Source organism: Rhea americana, unplaced genomic scaffold (genome assembly GCF_003343005.1).
Source record: "Rhea americana isolate MKP2758 unplaced genomic scaffold, rheAme1 scaffold_18, whole genome shotgun sequence".
Taxonomy (NCBI): domain Eukaryota; kingdom Metazoa; phylum Chordata; class Aves; order Rheiformes; family Rheidae; genus Rhea; species Rhea americana.
Genome location: NW_028185927.1, coordinates 1,012,701 through 1,037,139, shown reverse-complemented (window position 1 = coordinate 1,037,139; position 24,439 = coordinate 1,012,701). Strand labels below are relative to the sequence as shown.

Sequence of the window (24,439 nt, the reverse complement as noted above, 5' to 3'; positions counted from 1 at the left end):
GCACAAGTTTAGTATCAGATTATCATATCTTGATGTTTAGAAAGCCAGAATGGACTTCTGTGTTTTTGTAGTAATTTCTGATTCTAGAATTTTCTGGTAAAAGACTTTTAAGCACTATTTATTTGTATAGTGGAAGTACTTGTCAGTTTAAGGGTTTCAAATTTAAAATGTATTCCTTCCACACTGAATAATTTATTGCTTTTTTTGGAAGGATAAAAGGGGAATTGATCCTACTGATGATTGTCCTTAACTTATAGCTTATCAGCAAAATACAGTAATGTCCTGTCTTAACATCAATGCCAGTATTGAAAACCATCACTAAGAAAAGTAGATTTGAAATACAGAAAATGAGTTTTCTGAATGACACGTATGACCTGACAGATTGGCTCTTAATCTTTGTACTTTTTTTTAATGTTTTAATTTCTGATTTCTGTAATTTTAACTGAACTTTAAACTTTAGTCCTATATCTTGTAGGTGGAAAAACAGCAGAATTATGTGATAATGTTGAATGCTACAAGTAAGTAAAGCATGTGAATGAAATTGCCCTGAAAAGTTTTAACTAATATCCCATCCTCTTTTAAGGGATATTTATTAATCCTGAAACAAGATCAAGACAAAAAATCAAAGCTAGAAAGAAACAGATCTGCAAAAGCATGCTTAGATTACAAAAATAATTGCTTTAATGTACTGCTGATGTGAAAGCATTTAAAAGAATTAACTATTTACAGATGTTAATATAAAGAAGCATAGTATTTTTAATTAGCAAAATTTGAGAATAGTCTTTTATGCTTTTTTCCCTCATTATCAAGGAAACTCATAATTATTGAGGTTTAGGAGAGTGTTTCTTTGTGTGTAGTTGTTCCAGTTTGCCCACTGCAATATTGCGTCCCTTGAAGAAGGTGGTAATGCGTGCTGCTAGAGACAGGAGTAGGTAGCCCACTGGTCTGATCCATGTTGGCAGCTCTATTAACTTACTTGCCATTCTCTTTTGCTTTTTAAATCAAATATAGTTGATTTGTAGCGCATTTCTGCTGAGCTGTTGTTATAACCGTTGGGCCTTCTAGCACCTCTCAGCCGTCCCTTTGTGCATGTTTTCTCTCGTTGTATGTATGCATCTCTATAAATATTTTCCTAGGAAGTTGCCTTTAAGCTGAATGTGTTGTTGATTGTGACTTGAGAGGAACTGTAGTGTTGGTTTTGATGCATAAGAAAGTTCTGCTTGGGAAAAAATGCTTTTGTGAAGAAAAGCAGTGAGCTGCTTGTGTAAAAATAAATTTGATCTAGAAGTCCATTTTTGAACACGTTGGTCAYGCTAGGAATCTGATTCCAGGAAAAAGCACAGTTTCGCCGTTCTACCTGCAGTTACAATCAGCTTGTGAGRTKSTTCTGTTGCGTTACAGTGAACGTGAAAGACCTCATTGACCAGCTGTAAAGCAAGTTCATGATCTCGGGTGAGAAGCAACTGCCTGGTCATAACATTGATATGAACAAAGTTTGCAGTGTCTTTGAAGTGATGCCTGCAAGGAATTGTTTGCTGGGCTGCCTTAAAGAAAATTACTGACAAGTTAGCTGAAGAGAAGTTAATATTTTTCTTCTTTATTAGTTGGCCTTAGTAGCACAATTGAGTCAGTGTCTTATTCAGCTTCTCCATGCTGTAAGTCTTAGCTGAGGATCACTGAGGGGCTTTTTGCCCGTGAGATATAATAGTTATTTATTTTGAACAGTGTTTGTGATGGTAGTTTCAAAGCTGTTATCTACCAATTTGACCTTTATGTTGTTTTATCAAAGTATCTTTTATTGTTTCCCCTTCCTTAGCTTTGCTAGTTTAACATTTTTAGTTCTTTGAAGATTCAATTTTTACTTACATATACATATTTATATTTATATAAATATGGGTAGGAAGTGTGCTTACTTATATGAGTTATATAGCATTTTAAAATTCATCAGTATTCGCTTAGAATTAACTGGATATTACTCCTTTCTTGAAGTTGCTGTGAATTAACTCTAATCAGTGAAAATTGTCTTGTGGTCACATTTTCTGTGTGTATCCCTCTGCAAGAACATCCAGGACTTCTTCGTTCTTCATGTAACTCTTCTTGTCTGTTTGTACTCTGACAGGAAACAGTGATAGTCTATTTTCATAATCRCTTCAGCACCGTAAGATATGGGGAAAAAAGGAATATTTCTTTTATAATCCATCAAAAAAAAAGCCTTGAATAGTAGCCAAATAAAATCTTCAACAAGAGTATCTGTGTCAAAATCTTCCTTTTCTGTACCTGCAACCCAGTAGAAACTCTTAAGATCTGTAGATCACTGTAGATCACTTGATGCAGCTACCTTTCCTAGTAAGGAAAAAGATGCTAGTAGTAATAACTGTGAAAAATGTACTTAGTATCGCTGTGGGATGTGTTTCTCTGTGAATCCAAGCCTAATTTTTGAATATTTATGAACTTCTTAAGTCCTTGAGATGAAATCTGTGTAAATGTTTAGGATATTTGAGACGAGGCAACTCGAATGAAGCATTAAATAGCAGTTGCTGTTCGAAAGCCAGCACCCCGGTCGTTTGGTACCAGCTGGTTTGAAAGCTGCACAGCGGCTAGCTCACTCGAAGTGCGTTGCTCGGAGCCAGCTGGTGCTGAGCGAGTCAGAACATTGTTTCCGAGGTACCTTCGGGTTTTCTGTTTCAATTTGGATTCATTCCTGCTTCCGTCAGAAAGAACAGGTCTTCATCTCTGTCTAGAGTCACTAATTGATCACCTCGGTCAAATCCTACGTGCCACTTTTTTGCATACCCGGTTCCATTCAAAGTCGTGAATAAGGCAATAAAAATATGTTATTGTACATTGAGTGAAGTACATGTGAAGAGTGAATTACCTTGCAGTTGTTTTCCATCATTGTTTCCTTTGCAAAAAGTGTTCTAAATTTAGTACCGTGCCATCCTTACTTCAGACTAACCGGAATCTAATTGGTGTTGACATTTTCCTTCTTTTGTACTTTCTTTCCTTGACAAAGATAGGAGCAGTTCACTGTACGTATCCCCACCATCTGGTTTCACAGCGATGGCTCTCTTATTTTTTCTATCATAATAACATAGGTCATTTCTCTTGCGAAGGATTTTAGCATCTCCGTCGTCTTTTAGTTTCCATATTGATGCAAGAATGCATGGAAGACTTTTTGTTATCTATGTTTGATTATTATTAGTCTTATTTCTGATTGTACACTTGCCATGCTAATTTGTTAGCTGTGTTTAATTTGTAATAGCTGTAGTATGTGCACAGGGTTTTTCTTTTTTTTTTTTTTTTTCTGAATGACCGTGGCCTGTGTGTTGCCTTCTTGTAAGCTTGATATTTCAGAACTTACCTTGTAGTTCAGACTACCTTAGAGTTAGATCATGGCTGACCTTCCCAGGTTCATGATTTCCCAAATGTGCCATAGAAGATAGTATTTAAATGTTGGAAAAATCTGRACTAAATCTGTATAAAGGTGATGCAAACAACACCGGTTAAACTATATTCTGTTGCTTCAGGATATCTGGGAACTAAGGGGAGGGAATGGGAGGAAAAAAAAAAAGAGAAAGTTCTGCAGCAGAGATGTTTTGAAGTGTTCCCTTTGCTTCAGATTGTAATAGTCAAAAAAAAAATACATATTTCTAGGTCAGCTGGAGAGTAGAACCTGAGCTTTCCCTTTGTTATCAGACTGCAAACAAAATGCCTTACAGCAAGATGAAAAAGTAGAATTTCCATAGCTTTTCCTTCCTTCCCCTTTCAAACAAATACTTGTACTATAATGATCTTATGCTTGGCTGGCTGGACCTTTTAAATATCATGAGCATTCATGTAAGATATGAGGAAAAWTGAGTTAAAAATTCAAATTCTCTCGGGTTTAAATAAGATTCAGTAAGATATCATTGAGATATAAATTGCCAGGAAAAGGTGATTGTACCAGGGAAGATGTATTTGATTCTAAGCATTATTTCTGGCCTCGCAACATACATAAAGTTCTTCTAAAGCTGTCCCCATTCCAGTTTTATACAGCCTGAATCAGCCTCATGGCCCTCCTCCAGTCAATTTACAGTTCTGATTTATACAGTGAATTTTAATAGACTTTTATACTTCTTTATGTGTGACAGATGAGTAAAGAATTTAAGAAATGTAAGTCGCTTAATTATCTTTGTGTTGTATCTCTTAATCTGTTGTACCATRTTTCAAATAGAAAATAATGAGAGAAAGGAGTGACTTTGTAAGGCTCTGTTGGATTTGAGTAATCAGAGTTGAAATAAAGCTAGAAGGCTCCAAATAGGTCTRCTTAACAGCTTCTTAATAAACCACGGCGGAGGCTACAGACATGCAAGTAACGTTTTTAAAAGATCCCTTATTTCTTACTGAACTTCAGAAAAAATAAATTTGCACTGATTAGTTTAGTCATCTTCCAGGGCTGTGTCCTCCCTGTGTACCCATTATAGTTTAAAGGGGRAAAAAAAAGGATAAAATGGATGTTTTTCTATTACTACTTTCAGATTCAGGAAGCAGGTTGAAAGAGCAAAGAGAGAGCAAATGTAACGGCTTCCTTATATGTTAATATGTTGTTTTTATTGTCCAGCAAAACTATAGCTACAACAGTGAAATTCTGCTGAGTATTTTATTGCTGAACAATGTTCCCTCAGAGTTTTCATCTCTCTCCTCTATTTTACTTCTGTGTATATAACCGTAAAAAGGAAAAGAAAAGGTCTGTTGACAATCCATTTGGATAAAATAGCTCATTCTAGTTCTGTCGCATTTTTTCACCCTCTGCTTCTGACAGCCAATCCATCCTACCTAAATTATATATTCAGCATACACATCAGAATAGAGTATCAGTCTCTGTTCTTTGGCCTAGAAGAAAAACCTCTTTTCCRGGTGTCCAGCATTTTTCAGTGGGTCTCCAATGGACATGTGAAGGTTTCCCCTGGCTAGCAATCAGAACTGTTTAGATTTCTATCCTGTTGGAGATAAATTTAAATACAAAGCTGTAGACCGTAAGTTTAGCTAGGAGATAAATAGGAAGATGTCTTCCAGGTTACTCAAGCTATTTGGAAATAACCCACAAAACTTTGTTTTTCTGACTTGGATGTATTTTTGATGGATTAACATTCTTAGTATAAATTGTTAAGAAGTGGAATACTCTATGTAGGCTTGAAGATGGCATAGACCAAAGTGTTGGATGTTTTGCTGTTCAGAATGATTTTTCTCACAAAAGTTACCTTTCAGAAAGCTCACTGTGACATGACAGTGATTTTCTAAGGTAATTATTCATTGATTTTTCTGTTTCTCTTCACAATATTTGATCTCGCCCATAAAATRCAAAATAGATTGGGTTTGCATCATCTTTACTCACTGTAGACTTAGGGAGAAGAGGCTTAGTATGGGCACCACATTTCTGATTCAYAGGCATGCAGTCTTTTCAAATTTTAAATGACAGGCCCTAAACCACTTTAGGTTGTACCATCAGTAATGGAAAAGTAGAAGCTCGTCCAAATGACTGGAAGAGCAACTATACTAGCTAATGCTGGTAGAGCCTGTGTTGCTGGAAGACCACAAACAAATTCAGTAAAGCCRTTTGGCTCATCTCTATGTTTCATTAGAGATTTTTTCCCTTTGGAAAGTTGATGGATCTCTGTAATACTTTGCATTCCCTCTGTGTTGCCAGAGCACTGATAAGATGCAGCATCAAAGGCTTTCTTTCCACGTTTGCTTTTATTTACATTTGACAAAATATAAATAAATACCTTGGCTGTTTGCTATTTCTGCTTACCTGGGCATAGCCCTCTACATGTGTGTGTATGTGTATATGTACGTTTACATGTGCACCTATATAATTCTCCATTCTATTCCCCATTCTATTCCCCATTCCGCTCTTTCTAAAGGCATCTGCTGATTCTTGCAATTTTTAAAAATTCCTTCGATATTTGTTAAATAACATAAAAAGGTATTTTTATATAAAAAGGAACACTAAACCAGATCAGACCAAACTCTGCTTAGCCTACTATTTTATCTTTGATAGCAACAATCTCCTTAATTCATTATTCACCTAACAAAATTATCAATTTCTGATACCTGTAGGCAGTGAGGGAACAAAAAATTGCAAATTCTAGAAGGAATGTTCCAYAAGCTAAAGCAAAGTTATCTGAAGAAGATCAAACAGCTGCCTTCTGTCTGACTTCCATCTACAGATAGATTAATTAAAGTGAAAGTAAATCATTAAATAATAATATGGACATATGAATGTGGCGCTCAGTTACATCCAAGGTCTGCAGATGCTGCTGGTGATGGAAATATATAGCTGGAATGAGCACAGTCATTCACAAATGCCCATGCACTAGCCCGCACTGGAGGACTCCTTTCCCTTGATTTCTAGCTACTTGAAAGAATTACCTCTRTTCTAAACTAGCAGAAACTGGAATGCGGAACTAGCAGCCCTTCACTGACAAMGGGACATTAGGTAGAAAACGTAACTGGAAAGAGTTCCACACTTGTAGATTTTGAGGAAATGGTAAATCAGTTTTAGTATCAAGGAAATATATGTGTGTGTGTGTGGGGGGATATGCATATAGAAATAAATAAAAAGGCAACCTATTTGAGACAAGCATATGACAACAGTAATTTTTATCAAACCTGGAATTTAAAAACTGGTGTTTGAGGTTGACAATTAAGACTAGATCCAATATTAAAAGCCATATTATGTGTAGGATAATGTGTGGATTTGAATTCTGTTTGCATGCATCGAGATGCTCCAGTATTTAATAATGACTTGAACCAGGTAATAATTCTGTCCTAAAAACTTTAATTGCAGGTTATCTTGAATTAMATTTTTTCCTTGTTTAATGAAATTCTGATTAATTAATCATTCAAATTAATTAAWTATCTAATCAAGTTTTAATTACAAAATTAATCTGTACTTGGATAAAATCTGTTAAGAAGAGTTCTTTGTATTTTGCTTTACTGAGCTCTTAATAGAGATTGTTGAATAGATGTTTGTGGTGGTAAAACCAATGGTATACCTGTCAGAAGTTAGCCGTAGGACCAGTTTTGATGGTGCTGAGGGAGCTGGTCAGTGGCGTTGCAGTGTTTCTCTGTTGCCTTTGAAAGGTCGTGGTGACTGGTGGGGGATCAGCGAGGACTGGAAAAAAGGTTAAATTTCACTCCCCTCTTAAAAAAAAAAAAAAATCCGGGGAACAGCAGGACAGTCAGCCGACTGTCCTCTTCCTCCAGGAAGGCTGTGGATCAAATCCTTGTGGAGGTCGTTTTCTAGATGCATAGAGGACAAGGACTGTAGGCAGCCCAGGTTTACCRAAGGCAAATCGTGCCAAACCAACTTGATTTGCCTTCTAGGATGGAGTGACTGGCTCAGCGAGCAAAGGGAGAGCAGTAGTTATTATTTTCCTTGACTTCAGCAAGACACTCATCACTGTCTCCTGTAGCATCATTATAGCAGAGCTGAGAAAACAGATTTGATGGGTTGAAAATAAGGCGGGTGGAAAACTGCCTGCACTATTGTCATCTTAAACTGTTTTACAGWAAATGTTTTGAAGTGACTTAGGAAGAGAAATAATGCTGTATTATAAAGTGTCTTCCCTTTTTCAGAACATTTTTTCACTTTAAAAAGCACCTCTATGATGCTTCCCTCTTCACAAGGAAATGTTCATTCTTAATAGTTCTACACTTTCTCGCTAGAGTTTTTTATTGATATTTTAATTGTGCAGTACATTTGGTACTGGGCACTGAACAAAGCGCAAAGATAGTCAAGAAAAAAAGGCATTCTTCATGGTCCCTGTTTTCAAACATCTATTAAACTTCAGTGACACTAGTATATCTAAATGTGAACAGTATGTGTAGGCATGTAGAATACATTTGCTGAGGGGTGTGTGTGTATATATATGTGTGTGTGTGTGTGTATAGTGCTGTTTTAAAAGTATAGATAGATGGTCTTGTTAATGAAATTCAACTGATTATCGTTATGCTTTTAACCTTGTTTTATTCGATGACACACGTCCAGTTTTATGCAGTTCAAGGGGAGCCGTAAATATCTCCTTTAAAAAAAATTTTTTTTTAATGTGATAAACAGAACTCGTTAACTTTCATAGCTAATTACATTCATTTACTTTTCAGACCAGCAGGGAGTTGCTAAATGCTATGTTAATGTATACACAATTAAAAATTAAATGCCTGTGTTTGCAAAGCAGTCACTGTAAAGTCTTACCACTGATGTACAGATAAAGCCCTGGGTTGAACTGAAGTATTTTTGACATGGCTAATAGAGAATGTGATGAACCTTTTATGAATATGTGTTAAAACAGATCATTCAAACAAGCAGCAATTATCTCTCTGGAGATCAATTAGTTTCTTTATCTAGTAGGCTTGTTCCCATGCTGATTTATGACAGTATCTGTATATTTTTCTGGTTCTGTGAATGGTGTGGTAAGAAYGTACTTTCATCTTGTGCATGGTAAATGGCCTACAGCAGTATGATCTGATTCTTGGGCTGCAAGACCCACTCATGTAGCCTGTGATCATAAGAACCAAAAAGTTAAAAATGRCTCTGACGGGAGCTTTCTGCAAAGCATTATTATTCCAATTTTGCTGTCCATTATCAAGTAAAGCTTTAGGATCACCAGCAAAAAGCACTCACCCAAAGGCTGTTGCTCTTCTACTATTTTTGCTCCTTTGGATTCTGATATATTGCGCATTATTATACAGATCAATAATCAAATTTTCTAAGGGAAAAGAGAAGTTTAATTCCAATAGTTTATATTTCACTGCAACAAATTCAAAATAGTTCTGGCTGCTGCTAAGCAGATTGGATTACCAAACTGTGTGACTGTTGATTGATTTGGAAATGTGAATGTTAGTTTGCTCTGGGCAGACAACTTCAGATAATAGGGCAAAAATGTTATAGAAAAAGCTGTAATAGCAACTAATTATTAAGCCTCTTGCTTGGGTAATTTTATTGGAAATAAATTTTTAGTRTGTTCTCTATATATCACAAAATTAAACTGATGAAAGACACTGAACTAAGCTCACCATCTGTCTTAATTTGTTTTATTTCAGACTCAAATTGACCTAAACGTACACATTTTGCTGATAATAGCATTAAGATCAACATAATGTGTCAAGCTGAACTAAATATAAATACATACTTCCCACATGTTAATCTGGCAGTGTTTGGTCCACTTAGTGAATCAGCAAATACTGTTGGACAGAAAAAAAAGCTGTGTCCTTGYCCTTAATAGAGACTTGAAAAAACTATGCCATAAATGAACAGAATTTTGTAAACTATTTTCCTTTCTTCTTTATTTGAAAGAGAAAAGTCTGTACTTCCAGCTGCTGGGATCTGTTCTACAGAGCTACAGATATAGATAGATACACCTGCCTCAGAAACAAGAGGCATCTCCATATACATATTTAAAAAGAAGAAAAAAAAGCAGAACATGTATGTGAATGTTCTGCACCATGTCTCTAGGCGTGCCAGATCTGAGAACGGAGGCCCTCGGAGGTGAGCGTCTTGGGAACGATGCAAGCGCCCTCCTGCTGAGAGCATCTTGGTTGCGAACATTAGCTGATCCGTACCCCCTTTTKGGGTAATGTTTGTCTCATCTTGCAGTTGTTACGAGGTCTCTTTTCTGAGAGGTCGCTTTTTGAGATCCTCAGTTGCCGAACCTAAGAGATGAGAAGTCCTCAAATCCCTCAGACTCTTTATAGAGCCAGAAAGGGAAAATTAAAGGTGGTTGTCATGTGTCTGCAGTCTAAAATGAGTGGTTATCAGCCATACTACCTTTCAATAAAAAATAGGAAAAGCGAAGATGGAAAAGTCTTCCCAGGCTCCAGGAAAGGTTAACAGCTAAGTGAGTGTAGTTCAGGCAGTACTATTATTCTGTCATGGAAATAGCTTTGGAGATTTTGAATCATAGTTACCTTCTGAAGAACAGCTTGAAAATATCATGTGACATTCTTCCTGCAAAATTTTTATGGAAATGAAAATAAATCTCCAAAACATCTAGTAGAAGTGGCTGCACAAACACTTGCAGGAATACTAATATAATGACTAGGCATAGCTATATCGGAAACGATCTACACAAGCTTTACAAACACRGATAGAATTCAGTAGATTACTGAAACGTTGATTTGTGTTGCCTGTAGATTAAGAGGGATTTTCTTGAATTTACTGACATAGCTATTTTGACATTTTTAAAATGTAGGCTGCTTATGACAATCTCTACGCTTTGAGTTCCAATTCTGTTTTGAGCAAGTGCTGCTGTATTTGCTCAAGTTCTAAGTTTGATATTAAGCGTTCATAGTGGACCATGAGAACTTAGGTCTAGAAAGTTTGAGAACTGTTCTGATGAACAGAAAAGCTTAAGTCCCTAAATATATATGTCACAAAAGTTTGTCACATGTAAAGTTTTAAATCTATGATAGCAGCAGCTGTCAATGAAAAGCTAATACTGTCACTGCTAGTGGTTAAATCAAATGTTCTAAAGCGGCAGAAGGGAAGAGGAGGCTCTGATGTCATGCATCGTTTCTACCTAACAAGTTCGTTTGGGGTCTTTTTTTAAATGTCAGCACAAATAGAACAAAATATAATTCCAGCGGAAAAAAATATTTTAAGTTTTTCTCCAARACAGTCTCAGAATAGGAGCTTTTGCCAGACACTGTCTGTAGAAAAATATAGCAGAGCATACCTGGGGAGAATATAAGATTATTAGCTAAAAAAGTAAAATAATTACTATCATTGTGCCAAGCTTAAAGTCTGTTCTTCTCTGAAAATACTTATGTAGAGAATATAAGTATAACTCTCTGGCTACAGATTCTTAAGAATACCTTCAGTCTGCTTTTTTCTATTGAAGCTGACACAAGGTCAGCAATCTGTCGTAACTTCTGTTCCCCAACACATTTTAAAACTTGGAAGATGAGGCGTTTTATAAAGCTCTCCAAACACTCTGCTTCTCTTGAGTTCAGTGGAATTTTGTCATCCTGGAAAAGCAACAACACAGTTAATCTAGTGATGAAGCTCTTAAAAATCTCATCCTAGAAAACTAGCACAGAAAAATACAAAAGGTTAAAGCCTGTTGATCACACCATTAGAAAAAAGGAAACTATTTCCTGCGAAGTATTGCCCAGTACATGTGTTTATAGGAGAAGCCACCTGAACAAAAGCCAAAATAAGCTCCCAAGAAAAATCAGTGGAACTAGCTTTAAATAAGATAATTATGAGCAAAATAATAATTAACTGAGGTGCAAGTAAGAAAGTGTGCAGTACTAAAAGGTATTTGATTTTATTATCAGACTCCCCAGTGGCCTGAGAGAGACCACTTGAGATGAGGTTTCTTTCCTACCTCAGCCATTTCCAGCTTGCAGTGTTCTTAGATACTCATCTCCGCAGCAGTAACGCAAATTGTTATTTTTCTTTTCTAAATGCAGTCCTCTTCCATGCAACAATAAAATCCTGCACATGTCCCACATCCTATACCTCCTACTAATATGAAAGGTGTATCACTGTGGTGTTAATGAAATCAAGTAGTCTTTGCTTGGTATATCTTATATTGACTCATTCTGTGGGAGTTAATATATGTGGGTTGTTGGGTCCCTACCCTACTACCCGCTTCCGTAGTTTGTTACTACTTGTGTTTTCGCTGAATAAAATTAGTAGGTATTTTTCTTTATCTTGAGTTCACACACGCATGTAATGTAGCTCCTGCTGTCGTGGCTTGGTTCCACAGGCTACTTGCAGCTCCCTTAGTTTCATTCTTCGTTATTTGTTTGCTGTTTCCAAGGAAAGAAGTTTCATCTGTAAAACCAGTCTGAATGGGTCTTTTGTTCCTGTTTTTCATTATGGAACTAGTAGCAAAACAATTAACGTTCGGGATTTTTTTTTAACCTGATAATACGAAAAAGAAATACCTTCTTAGATTAACTGTAAAAGCAGTAGTTCTATGTGTGTTTTCATTTGTCTTTGTACGCTGCAAGAACAACAGATTTCAAGTCATAAAGGAAGATTTGCAGTAGTGCTCAGTTCGGCTTCATGTGTTGAACTAGTTTACCAGCATAATTCATGTAAAACATGATTTGTTTTTTATAATACTTCATAAAAAGGCTTTGTGCTAATACAGTATTTCCAGTGCTCCTTTATATTTCCTATTCTGTTGCAATATGATCCTTGTTTATAACCTGCTGGTAATATTGAGAGAGAAAACAGTAGCTCGCTCCGTTACCCGAAATGTAACCAGACTGTTAGATAACTCATTAACTTTAGAACATTATAAATGGAAATGATTTTAATGCGAAGGGTAGCGTGTTTATTTGGTGGTGCTAGCAGTCTCCCTTGACGTTGCAGGTAACAGCATACTGCACTCGGCAGCAGACAGCGTGACGAGCGCGGTGCAGAAGGCGAGCCAGGCTTTGAACGAGCGCGGCGAGCGGTTAGGTCGAGCCGAAGAGAAGACGGAGGAGCTGAAGAACAGCGCTCAGCAGTTTGCAGAAACTGCACACAAGGTAAGGTTTGGTGGCCCGAGGCTCCCGGTGGGCAGTAGCAGTTGATAACCTCAGGTAGTGTTTTGCTGTTGAGATGAAAAAAATAGGTGTAGGTGTGTATATATACACACAAACACGGCAGTAAGACCCAATTTTGTGATTCTGTTGTCTGGTGAGGAAGTGGACGGTGCGGAGGATTACAAAACCAGGCTACTATTCTGGAATCCTRTTCCTTAATAAGAATGACTTTTTCATGCTTCAGTTTAACACTGAAATTTGAAAGAATATATTTTCATTCTGATTTAAGGAATAGCCACTTAGCACTCCGAGTGAGGTTGCTMTATGACTGAAAAGCTTGTATGTTATAACACAACCCATACAAAATAGAGAGCAACTACTTCAGAGTGCAGATTGCTTAATCTGTCRGTCTTTGATCCATTTGTGTAATCTGGCCATCTACTTCGAGCTTCAGGTAGCCGAGAGGTGTATAACCCTACCTGTGCCAATCAGAAGCACAAGATGCTTTTAAGAGGTTATTTTAGAATATTAGTGTGGGCAAAAAGTACCAATGGAGCTGGGGGCAAGGAGCATTTTATAGAGGCTTCAGAGSTGTCTGCAGTCAAATGTTGGATGCCTCCTTGAAATCAGTGCTAGAAGAGGTAGGGAAAAAAGAATAATCTGGAATATTCAGACAGAGCAGCAGATTGAGAGGCCAATTTTATTTCATATTAAGTTGACAAACATACTTCTGTGTATTTAAAGAAAACACTTGGTTATACTAGTAGTAAAAATTCCTGACAGTCTGCTTTTCACCTCACTTTTACTGTGGTTTTATTGCTCTTTATTTTATTGCATTCATATCCTGAAACTAGAGGGTTTGAAACTTGACTCAAACTGATGGAGTACTCTATTAGTAAATGAGGACTTAATTGTGGCATAATTTTGGAAATAAGAATAACTTACATTCCTCGATATTTTAAAGTGTGATTAAGATTGCAGTGAATATGCTGTATTCTATTCTGTTCTATTTTCTATCAAATCTATTTTGTGGGTTTCTTTTTATAATTGAATCTCTTCTTGTTTGCTGGGCATTTAGTGTGTTAAATATTTTGTGTGAAGGCGATACATGTTGTGTGATATTGCRTGACTCTACATCTTTTTATCTCTGACAGTACTTCATCAGATTATTTGTCAAAAYTAAACGCAGTTTTATTTCAGACATGCAAAATTTGTAGTGACGCGTGTAGAAAAGTCTGTATAGTCTGGTCTGCTTGCATTCTAAGCTTTTCCAACAATGTTTTAAGGGCAAGTATGAGCAAGAGGTGTGTGTGGGTTCCTGACAGGTTTAGAAATTCAAAATTAGTTTATGATTCATTTGTAAGTTAGTGGAGTTTATTATCTTGACTCAATTGACTTTAAAATAAACTCATCATCCTGCTACAGAGGAAAGTAGTGCTAGATATGGTCTTACAGCTAGTCAGGCCTCGGCTGCGCTGCTGCACTTGCTGCATTTCTGTTGCAGTGGAAATGTAGGAGAGAAAGTGACAATTACATATATATTATCTTAACAGGAACCACTCTTACTGCTATTTTTCCTTTCAATTCCTAGTGCAATATAGGATTTCCTAAAATGAAAGCAAGTGTGTGCTGTTCCCACCACATGTGTGCATACTCAGCTACTTGAAAAGCCAAGAAAAAATCTGTCAAATGGTCAATTTGATTTCTGTTCTGGCTGCTAATCCCATGAGCAGGTTTATGCAACCCTATCTCAGCCTAGTTGTACCTGTACGAGTGCATAGTTTTTCCTTTTAAGTCTCATATTCTGCAATTTTCATGTAAAATTCAATTGTAACTGTCTTTCTCTTCCAAATACATGCATTTTGTATTAAATTTCACCCCACCCCCCAGAAGTATATTAGAATCATTTTACTCTGATTGGCATCAAGTTTAAGACTCTCTTACCTTGATCTGATCTACAGCTGATGTGAAAATGATTGTGTTTTCTCTCCTGCAAATTCATATACCCTGTGTCACTGGATGGATACCCCAAAATTCAAGGGAGATTATCTCATTAGAACTTAAAGTAGTGTAGGTGTTAAAATGTTGTTCCTGATTGCCCTATAACAGAACTGCCTGGGAATTTTTTGTGTGTGAAAAAAGAGACTGTGGCTTGACTGTGGCAAAGGCAAAGCTGAATTCCGGTGTGTAATTAACTCAGTTTACTTTCAAGATGGCTATTGAATAAAATTTCAGACATGCTTTTGCAACAAAAAAAAAAAAAAATAGTGGTGTCAGTAAATAATTTTAAATATCGTAATATTAATTTTGCTACATCAAGTCCAAAAACCTCCTCACCTGGAGAAGGGGTCAGAGCATATGTCAGATAAAGGGCTGCAGTTGTATCACAGTTTTTCATTTATTTCTATCTGACTGATAACAAGCACTAGATATAGTTCAGTCATATTCATCTATTTGTCACAGTGCTAATGGATGCTAAACTAAGAAATATGATCGTTTTGAGGACTGATTAATTAGTATTATTCTAATTAGTAGTGAGAATGTATGATTTCTGGCACTGTTTTTGCTATTCTTAGTATTCCTGCCTGAGGCTTCCTTAAAGTAGGCAGTTCTCATTTGCTGCAGTAAGGCTATTTTGGATGGTAAAAGTTAGTGAAAGAAAGAAATTGGGGCCTGGACCTTGATAAAAGGCTACAGTATAAATAATAGGAAAAAAAATAAAGATGGGGAAAATGAGATGAGAAAAAAAACACACTTTTTGTGTTAGTTATTGCCAATAACTATAATACAGATACTTTCAATATTTATTATTGCTTTCAGTATATATTGTCATCTAGCAAAGGGAGACTTTGCATGTCCATCGTAGCAAAGGGAAATGCTTCGCGTATTTATATTAAAAGAAGTTCCGGATTTCAAGCGTCTCTTAGAAAATTTGTTTAACAAAACTCTTATGGTCCAGACTAGACATATTAGCTTGGCTTAGCTCTAGTTACATGTGATACATTTTTAATTCTTTTTTTCTTTTTCAGCTTGCCATGAAGCACAAATGTTGAGATGCTGCCCAAAGTCAAAATCTTCCCGAGAGGAACTGAAAAGCTAGGTTCAGCAATTTTTACAGGAGAATCCAAACTTTCATGAGCTTTTTCCTTCCAGTTCAGTGGAGATAAGTTCTTTCAGTTTCTGTGCCAGAAAACATACTGTATTTTTTACCTGTTTGATTTATTTTTTGTTATTTTTGTAGGATTGCTACACAAGCCCTGCAGTAGTACTTCCAACCTGTACTTCAGGTATCACAGGAGTTAAACAGGGAGAGTGGACCAAGTGATAGGCTGGTCAGTATTAAAGTAGGAATAATCTTCCCCTGTACTCTTTCCTGATACTGTACAGGGAAATATTTAACTGGCTGTGAGATGTACGTGGAAATAAAATCCAAAGAAAGGTTATACTACTTTCAGTTTCTGTAGCATTAGCAGAATGTGAATGTTGGAATTAAACACCTGAGGYCATAACTAGAGTGGAGAACAGACCCGTTTGTTACGGGAGACAGAAAAACGTATTTCCTCTTCCTAGCGTAGGAATTTTGCATGTGCCATTACCAGCGTTCGGAAATGGATATCTGAATTACACAGGGGAATCTGTTACTGTGCTGCATTTTGAATATTTATATTTTATCTTCYGGGTGGATATTTGAATTGTACAATGAAACCTGGAGAATGTATGCTTAAGGTCTCAGAGTTCTGAGAAAAATGTGATTTTTACATCTGCTTGCACATAATTGTGCCTCGAACTCAATCTAGAATTTAGCAATCTGGTTAAAAAAAAAATCATTTTCTTTTTACCTGTGATTCTCTACTTAAAGGCCCATACAAATTAAAATGCACCATTTTGAGTCACCTGTTTTGCATAAATTCTACACTAAGACTTTGGGGGCGGGGGGAATTCAGGAATTTACCTGGTTAAAATGAGTTGACATCTGTGTTAGCTAGTCCACTGATTTTTAAAATAGAGGCTTAAAAAAGCATGTCTTAGTACATTAGAATCATAACTTATAGTTTGGGTCTTAGTTTTCAATAAACATTACCACTGGAAGAGTGCCTACCTGCTGRTGTTTCTCTTACAAAAATAAGTTGGTTGCTCTTCCATGACAGCTGTATTCTTAACATTTATTAAAATATTCTTATTTACTTCTAGAATTAAAATAAAAAGAAAATAAGGAGATGTCACACTTTATTTTTCTTTTTTTCAAACAGTAAGCTATAACAGAACCTCTGGCAGAAATTTCAGCCTTCGTTTTTCAAATATGTGTGCTCTTTAAAGTCAGTGCACTTCAGAATTTTCTGTCCTCATCTAACCGAAGAGCCAGAGAGCTGGCATTATCTGAATGTACTGCAGTTTTCATTTTCATTGTAGAATAAGATTTTTGCATTATTAATGACACTTTAAACAGTCTAAGATCCTCAGAGCAGTGCTTGGAATAGAGATGAAAGCTTTCGTAGTAACTGAGAATATTTTAGTTTACTGCAGGCTGAAGTAATTGAAAATCTCTCTTGGAAATATCCATATTGTAAGAAGATGTTTGGCTTTAGGAGAACAATCAAGCTAAATACATCAACTGCTTCAAAGTGGTGCATTCCAATTTTACATCTTTTTTTTTTCCTGTATCTTAAACTATTTTGTATCAAGCTTTCTTCTAATTTCACACTGGGATTGAGAGAAAGAGGAGATTTGTCCTCTATGTCATACCCAACAGTCATTTCAGGGTCACTTCTAACAGTTATTGCAACCTGTACTGACAACTAAAAAGGAGTTTGGCCAGCTACATGTTGCAGGTGGGAGCAGTATCGTTTAAGACAGGAGTTCTGAACACTTAGTTGAGCTTCTTGCAATTACTGCTTGTTCTGGAAATGTCAGTAGCTATCTGAGAACCACTGTAATGAATGTGGATATTTCTGCAAATTAACAAGTAAAATAGTCTCTTGTTAGAAATCAAATTTCTGCTAGAGACAAAACGTTAGACTTTTTAATAACTGTGTTAGAGTTCAGTCAGGTGCATTTCTGACCACACARCTGTCTTCTGTCATCGACTTTTCTACTCTAAGTAGTTTTTAGCTATATTGTAGGTGATTTTGCTGCTAACCTAACCTAAATGTTTCTGTTGAGAGAAAGATGGAGCAGGCTTTGAGCTGCTGCCATCTAGCTGGTCCTCTAAGCTTGTCAATACTTTAGAAGAAATATCTAAACTCCAGATCGGGTAAAGCTGAATGGAGTCAATTGTGTAAATTCAGATAAAAAAGGCGTAGATTTTCGGGTGTTTACATGTTTTACTGTCGGCTGGACAGGTCCAGTTCACAGTTGCACYGCTGAGTTCCAGAGCCTTTGTGGACTGAACTGCTCTGAAACGTTGCGTTAGTCCCAGCGACAGTTCTGCCACATTGGTTTTGTATATCTTCCTGTTGGAGTTTAATGTATTACATATCATAACTCAGGACTTTTTTTCAGCCATCAGAAGCCAATTGCTACGGGATTTTTGAGTAAACTAGTGATATGGATGAAGAAAAAAAGAGTTTACTTGTGTTTTTATTCTGTTCTTGCTGTTCATTAAACTACACAAGATATGGTGTTTTCTAGAAAAATATTGAAGGTGTGTGCTAACATCTATCCAAAGGTAAATCTTAGAGCATTGCAGTTTCCTCCTGGAACTTAGCTTGTAGTGTATACAACATAGTATTATGAGCTATCCATGTACATATCATACATATATATAATTCAGGTTAATGTTTCATATTAAAGAATGTATTTGTAAATTGTAACAAGATCAATAGTTTCCTTATCTTTTTAAAGTTCTGCGAAGAATAAGAAAAAGCATTGTTAGACTTGAGACTACTGTACTGCAAAATCTGTCTTAAAAGGCTACTTTTGTGTCTAGCAAAAGTTGTGCATTATGTGAAATATTAACAAACGTGTTCTCTAAGAAGTGATCTTAAAGGTAGGTAGGTTTTGCTATAATATGCCAGAATTGTAATACTTGCTGATATCTGTTGTAACAAATTCCTCAGAAGTTCTCAAAGATGTAGAAATAATTTTGTGCCATTCCAGGAAAAAAAAAGTAGGACCTGCTCTGTTGAGTCTTACTGGAAACCTTGCTTTTGTCATTAAATACTTTAACTGTGAAATAAAGAAAACTGTCCTTGGATTATTTTCAAAATATAAAGGGGTTATCAATAACATTTTTCTATTTCACTTCATAAGAGAATTGAATAAAATTTAGTTTCCCCTGGAACGATGAAATTTTCCTCTAGAAAGAATGCAGTGCAATATTTAAGAAAGAAAAATTAGGAACTACTTTGAAGGATTTCCCGTGAAAGCAGATTTTGGACATTGGTTAATACAGGTTTAAGTTGTCTTCCTTCCTAAAGGCTGTGCTGTTCGGAGAATTCTGTGTTAATTTGCTTCCGATTTGCTACAAAATGCTTATTCTCTAATTGCTGTTTTCTGCTGGTCATCTAATTTTATTGATAAATTTTTGCAAAAAGAACACAACCTAATTGACTTACAGGAATCAAACTCTAAAGGCTGAATTATTATATTTTACACACAGAGAGGCAATTTCATAGATTTGAATAAGGCTACATATGGAAGAATCGTATTGATCAAGATGAACAAAAATCTGAGAACTAATCCTGCAATCTCTATTTTCAGACTTAAATTCTGTCCCTAAGATCCTCATCTGAAAAGTACCATGTTGACAAATATTGTGAAATGATTACATTATTTTAGTTATTTTGCAGATTTTGCTAGAATGCATGTTATTAATCTGATGTTGAATACATACCTAATTCCAAAACCATATAAAGCTTCTATTTAAAAAAAAAAAAAAAAAAAAAACACACACAAAAAAAAAAGATGAATACTCAGTGCTTGATTAGAACAGCATTTTGGTATAACTGGATAGTACATAACAAGGGTATGTTTATTTGCCTAATATAAAGCATTTTTTTTCCATCCTTATGGTACTTCTATCCTATAAGAATGGAAAAAGAAAATGTCTAGTTCATTTTCAGTGCTTTTTTAAAATCTAATTTATCATATTGATATTTTGTCTGGCTCTGATTTTCACAAAAAATCGTCAGCTTAATGAAATCCTGTTCTGCTGCTGTGTATAATTTACAATAAAGCAAGTTTTGTTATTTTTGAGTCATGGACCAGGCTCAAGCATGTATTTTTAATGTTTCCATACATAGAATTTTTTTAAGAAAAGTAAAAGTTATACTGGTGTGAGTGTTTTGGAGACTGTTACTCCTGTCACACTCCTGAATGGACAGTATTTGACTGAGAAAATTGAACCAAGATGCTGCTCACCTTCAGCTGCTCGTTACTGTGTCAGTGAGGAGATGCACTGTTTAAAAGGAGTGAGCCGAGCAATAGTCCCATCCAGCAGTCGTTAAGACTTGCATCCACACAGGTTTAAATCACCTTAAATTTTGTCCAGATTAGTCTCTCATGGAAGYGTTCAGCTACCACTGGGCTAATGACATGAGCTGTTATAAATGCTAGTTTTTCCAATGATTCTGAAAACTCAGCATCTGTCTCAGCACATAAGCKCAGGAATTTATTTTATGCCTCATCGATCTGAAATGATCGAAGTGTATTATTTTTAATTTGACTATCGTTTCCTTTTTGTGTGCTGTAATCTCATGCAATCCGTCTTGCAAATTTTGACGGCTGTTTTGAAGATTAATATGATAGTAGCTAGCTTTGGYTACGGATTACGGGCACAAAACATGATTTAGTGCCCTATTTTCACAAAGACTGAACAACTCCGAACTGAGTGCAAAGGTACCATTTCRTGGAGGCGTAGTATGGTGGATCTACAATGTTAAGGCCAAGTATTCTTGGAAATGAAGGGGTACCCTTGGAAAGGGTCGTGTTAGCTAGGAAATTTGGATGGCTTTAGAAGTTAGAGGTGGYGTCTAAGCAAGTTCTAACTGATATTTTAAATGATTTCACAGATCTCTGAATGATAGCTAAAAGAGAGGTTTTGCAGAGGAGCTAAAAGTGCGTAGCTCAAGTCTGTGTTGCGTAGGAATTCTGTTGCCACTGAAGATGTGAGGAGAAAGAGTGCTCTTCTCTCGTAAGTTTTCTCTTTTGAATCAAATAGTAAGTATGAGGAAAATAAACTAGATCTTGAAAATGTTTCATACTATACTGAAATGGGAGTCTTTTCCACATGCAACTAAAATTAATCAATGTGGTGTTTTCTGGACAAATCAAYGTGTAAGGACTTCCTACTATTTTGGAAAGTAGAGATGCAGTAAAGCTCCCTATGGATTAGCACGATCAGCAAATGAGGATTTCCCCAAAACGTCCATTTACTCATGCAAAGTATTAAAACTGCAGTGAAAGTCTCTTTTCAAAGCTGGGTTTTGTTGAGCGCGACGCCTGTTAACCGCTGTGATGGCTGTACGATTCCCGGTGCCGCGGGCCCGGCTGGAGCTCTGGTAAAAGGCGTTTGGCTCCGAGGTGGTTCCCTTCMCTCGGAGTTCTCCCCTGGAGTTTGGAGCCGTTCCCTCCTCAGAGGTGTCCTAAACCTGTGCGTACCGAGATGAGTACCCGTGCTTTTGTCTTCGCTCTTCGTTGCCGTTGTCCTCCCGCGTGCGGTTCTGCAGCGTTTCAGACGAGCCGCGGCCGGGTCTGTTCAAAGTCGTCGCGCTCGCGGGCCGCGCGACGGGTACTATTCCTCACCGAGACCGTGCGCAACGGCAGAGCTGCCAGCCCCTGACTGAAATAAGAGCTGTGCGCGCGGGATCGTCTGTAAGACACGCGGCTGGGACGGGTACCGCTCATCTCCCAGGAGGAGCTTCATAATTCCTAGCATCCCTTCGGGGGGAGAGCATCACTGGCTGTTAGATATGGCTAATTAACGAAAATGTGAGCTTCGTAGGGTTCCCTTCTCTYTCCGTGTGACGCGGTAAACGTGCAAGAGTGTTTACACCTTCTCTTGATACCCCTGACTTAATCTTTCCTAGTTCCCACTTCCGTAGTCTTTCGTACTCAATATCGAGATTGCACAACCCGCATCCGAAGGGATGGCTCCGCAGCTAAGCTGTCACTCTTCCCAAGACCCCGAGGAAGTATGGCCTTTAGCCCGCTCCCCCAGCCCGTGGATTTTTTTGAACAGCTCCCGTTGTGTGATTTGACTGCAGTTTGTCACTGTTTCTAGGATGTTGATGGAGACGTGCTGTGAAGTACTGCGTGAGTGCACTCTTCACCGGGATGCAGTGTAGTGAAGGTTGTTCAGAAAGGGTGTGGGAGCACAGGATTTAGTAAGTCAGAGAAGTTCATAGTGCTAAACACCCCCACTCTTAAGTATTTCTTCCTTATTTTACTACAGGTCTTCYACCAAAATCTATGCTGAGACTAACAGTGCAAGGTATTTACCTTCCATGTAGTATCGCTCACCCTCCTGTAACAAGAAATATCAGTTTTACTTCATACGGGTATAAACTGAGGTAGTAGAAGTCTCATCACTACTATTTTTATTTTACAAGCACGACAAGACGCTGCCAGTTTTCAGGTTAAAAGCAATAGTATCAAACAAAACTCAAGGAAAGAACCCAGTTTAAAGTATTTAGGGGAGTGCAGTGTCCATGTGCCTTTTTGTCACTGACTTTAGCAGCCGTGAGGACAGAARTGTCGCAGAGCTCTCAAATTCTGTGGTTTAGTGCAGGGAACAAAAGCATCTCTGTTTCAGAGCCTYACAGACTGCATGGTCAGTGCTTTCRTTAAACTGCCCTTCTGAGTGCAATTCAAGGAAAAGAATGGAAATCACAGGAGAGCTTTAGAAATATTCTCATTCTGCAATATTCTGATATTTACTATAGCAATTTGTATTATAAATAGTATTTCAGGCAGCCTGACAGGCTGTTTTCTTAACTTAGATGAATGAAATTAAAACTCTTCAAATTCCTTCCTGTCCTTGCCTAGGTCTTTTTTTTTTTTTTTTTTTATTGAAGAAATGGAGAGAATCTCTCCCAGAGAGCTTTCTGGGAGGTGATGATAAGTCAAGGATGTAGACTTGTTTGTATAATCCTAGGCTTCCTAGACAATTTTTGCACTTTGTCAAAAAATTCTATGTAGAATACTAAAGTATGTAGTGTATATAGCAGAATATGGAGTATTACTGCCGCATGTGTAACTTAGAAGCAGAAACGCCTCTACTATTTTTTCCCTCTTTAAACTTTGATGCATAGAAAAAGTGAAACTCAACCAGGGTAGCGACAGTCCAGGATAGCGAGTTATACTTGCTAGTTATACTACTAGTAATAAAAATGTAAAGATGTGTTCAAATTGAACACAGGAGCAACTTTTACTGAGCAGATACAAAGCTTTCGTCCTACTGGCCATGGCTGATMATCAGCAAAGGGTTATAAGCACATTTTTAGAAGCAATTCAAGTAACACGGTTTAATGAGCTCCTCAGTTATGTCTGGTGACAAACCAGGTTCAGGCTTAGGCAGTAAAACAAATTAACATAAGCTACTTTTGTTGATACTCAACGTTTGATGTGTTTTAAGCAGTCATGTTTTATTTCACAAATATGGAAATCTAAGAGAATCTAYATTATCAGTTTTTATAGCTCAAATAGTAGCTTAAGCTTGTTTGACTCAATATGATGGAAGTTATATGCYGTAACTTGCTGCATGCYGGTTTAGTTATTGTAATTAATTTARGCTGTAATCCTTTCCTTTTTTCTAAATTTCCTTTCAGTTCAGCTTTGTTGTCACCTATTTTAATAAATTTTMTATGTAATCTGTAAGTGCAGAAAACAGATTTGCCAGGTTATGTATATTCTTTTTAGACATTATCACTGTGAATGCAATCAAGATAAGCATTTACTTTTCTTTTTTCCGTCACCATAATTGTAAGCACTGTTTGTCAGTGTAAGCCAAATATTAGTGTGGATTTTTCAAGGTTGTCTCACAAAGGTTTTGAGGAATTACTTGATCAATWTTCTGTGCAAAACTTTTGCTGAACTGAAAGGAGAGAAGAATGTAAGGAGATACCATTTCTACAGYCCAAAGGAGCTTACTGAATTAATTGGTCTGTTTGCAAAAGCTGGAAGGAAAATACAGGGTTGTACAGTTCCTGTAAATTCTGTCGTGCTGATTAGTGTGAGCAATAATGGTGACGTGTCTGGTATTTATACAATGGGATCCTGGAGCCAGGAAGGAATTCAAACCTCTTGACTTGAAAACATAGAGYTTGCTGCTATAGTGACATTTTGAGTGACATTCTAGGTGTATACAGGAAAAAAAAGAATGCACGTGTTTTGTTACTTTTTTCCGTGGTACTAATTTGTTATCCCAATATTTTTTTGGTTTGTAATGTAATAGGCACTGTCAAGCATATATTTGTGAAAATTAGCAGAAGTTTTGTTCCTCTTTAACAGACATTTATACACTTCCTAGTATTTCTAAACTCTCTTCAGAAAGGAGTATCTTAATCTCACTGTTACTTCTGCTGTAGCCATTCATGTTCAGCAGTCCCATTTATTTTAAGATAAATTCTCTAAAATGTTTTAATTTATTATAATATGTGCCTGACTTGTTTTTTAACCGCTTTACTGCATTTCTGTGTGTAAGGCATATTTGATCAATTTTCTACATGCATCTGAGTACTTTCCATCTCCAGCACTCCCACAACCCCTTCGTATTCCGTCTTCTTTCCATTGTGCTGCATAATAAAGCTGAAAGTGGCATTTTTTTTCCTTCTCTATCTCATATACATAATTGTAAACTAATGGTGACAGCATTTCTGGTTTCAAGAAACCGAACAGCCACCAAGAAGAAGCCAGAAAAAATTTTCAAAGTGCCAGAATATGTCTGAAACGGGGAAATACTGGAGCACTGCAGCAGGAA

At 36.8% G+C, this 24,439-nt stretch overlaps 1 protein-coding gene across 4 annotated transcripts in view; it reads left to right on the top strand.

The window, feature by feature from the left end:
- The window catches only part of STXBP6 (syntaxin binding protein 6), a 118,960-nt gene extending 100,256 nt beyond the window's left edge, over positions 1–18,704 (top strand). For all 4 annotated transcript variants that reach the window (XM_085301645.1, XM_085301647.1, XM_085301644.1 and 1 more), the window contains exons 5-6: positions 12,368–12,525; positions 15,552–18,704. In XM_085301645.1, the coding sequence (XP_085157771.1) occupies positions 12,368–12,525; positions 15,552–15,575 (182 nt within the window). In that variant the 3' untranslated portion in view covers positions 15,576–18,704. The remainder of the gene's footprint in view (positions 1–12,367; positions 12,526–15,551) is intronic.
- Positions 18,705–24,439: the final 5,735 nt, after the last annotated feature.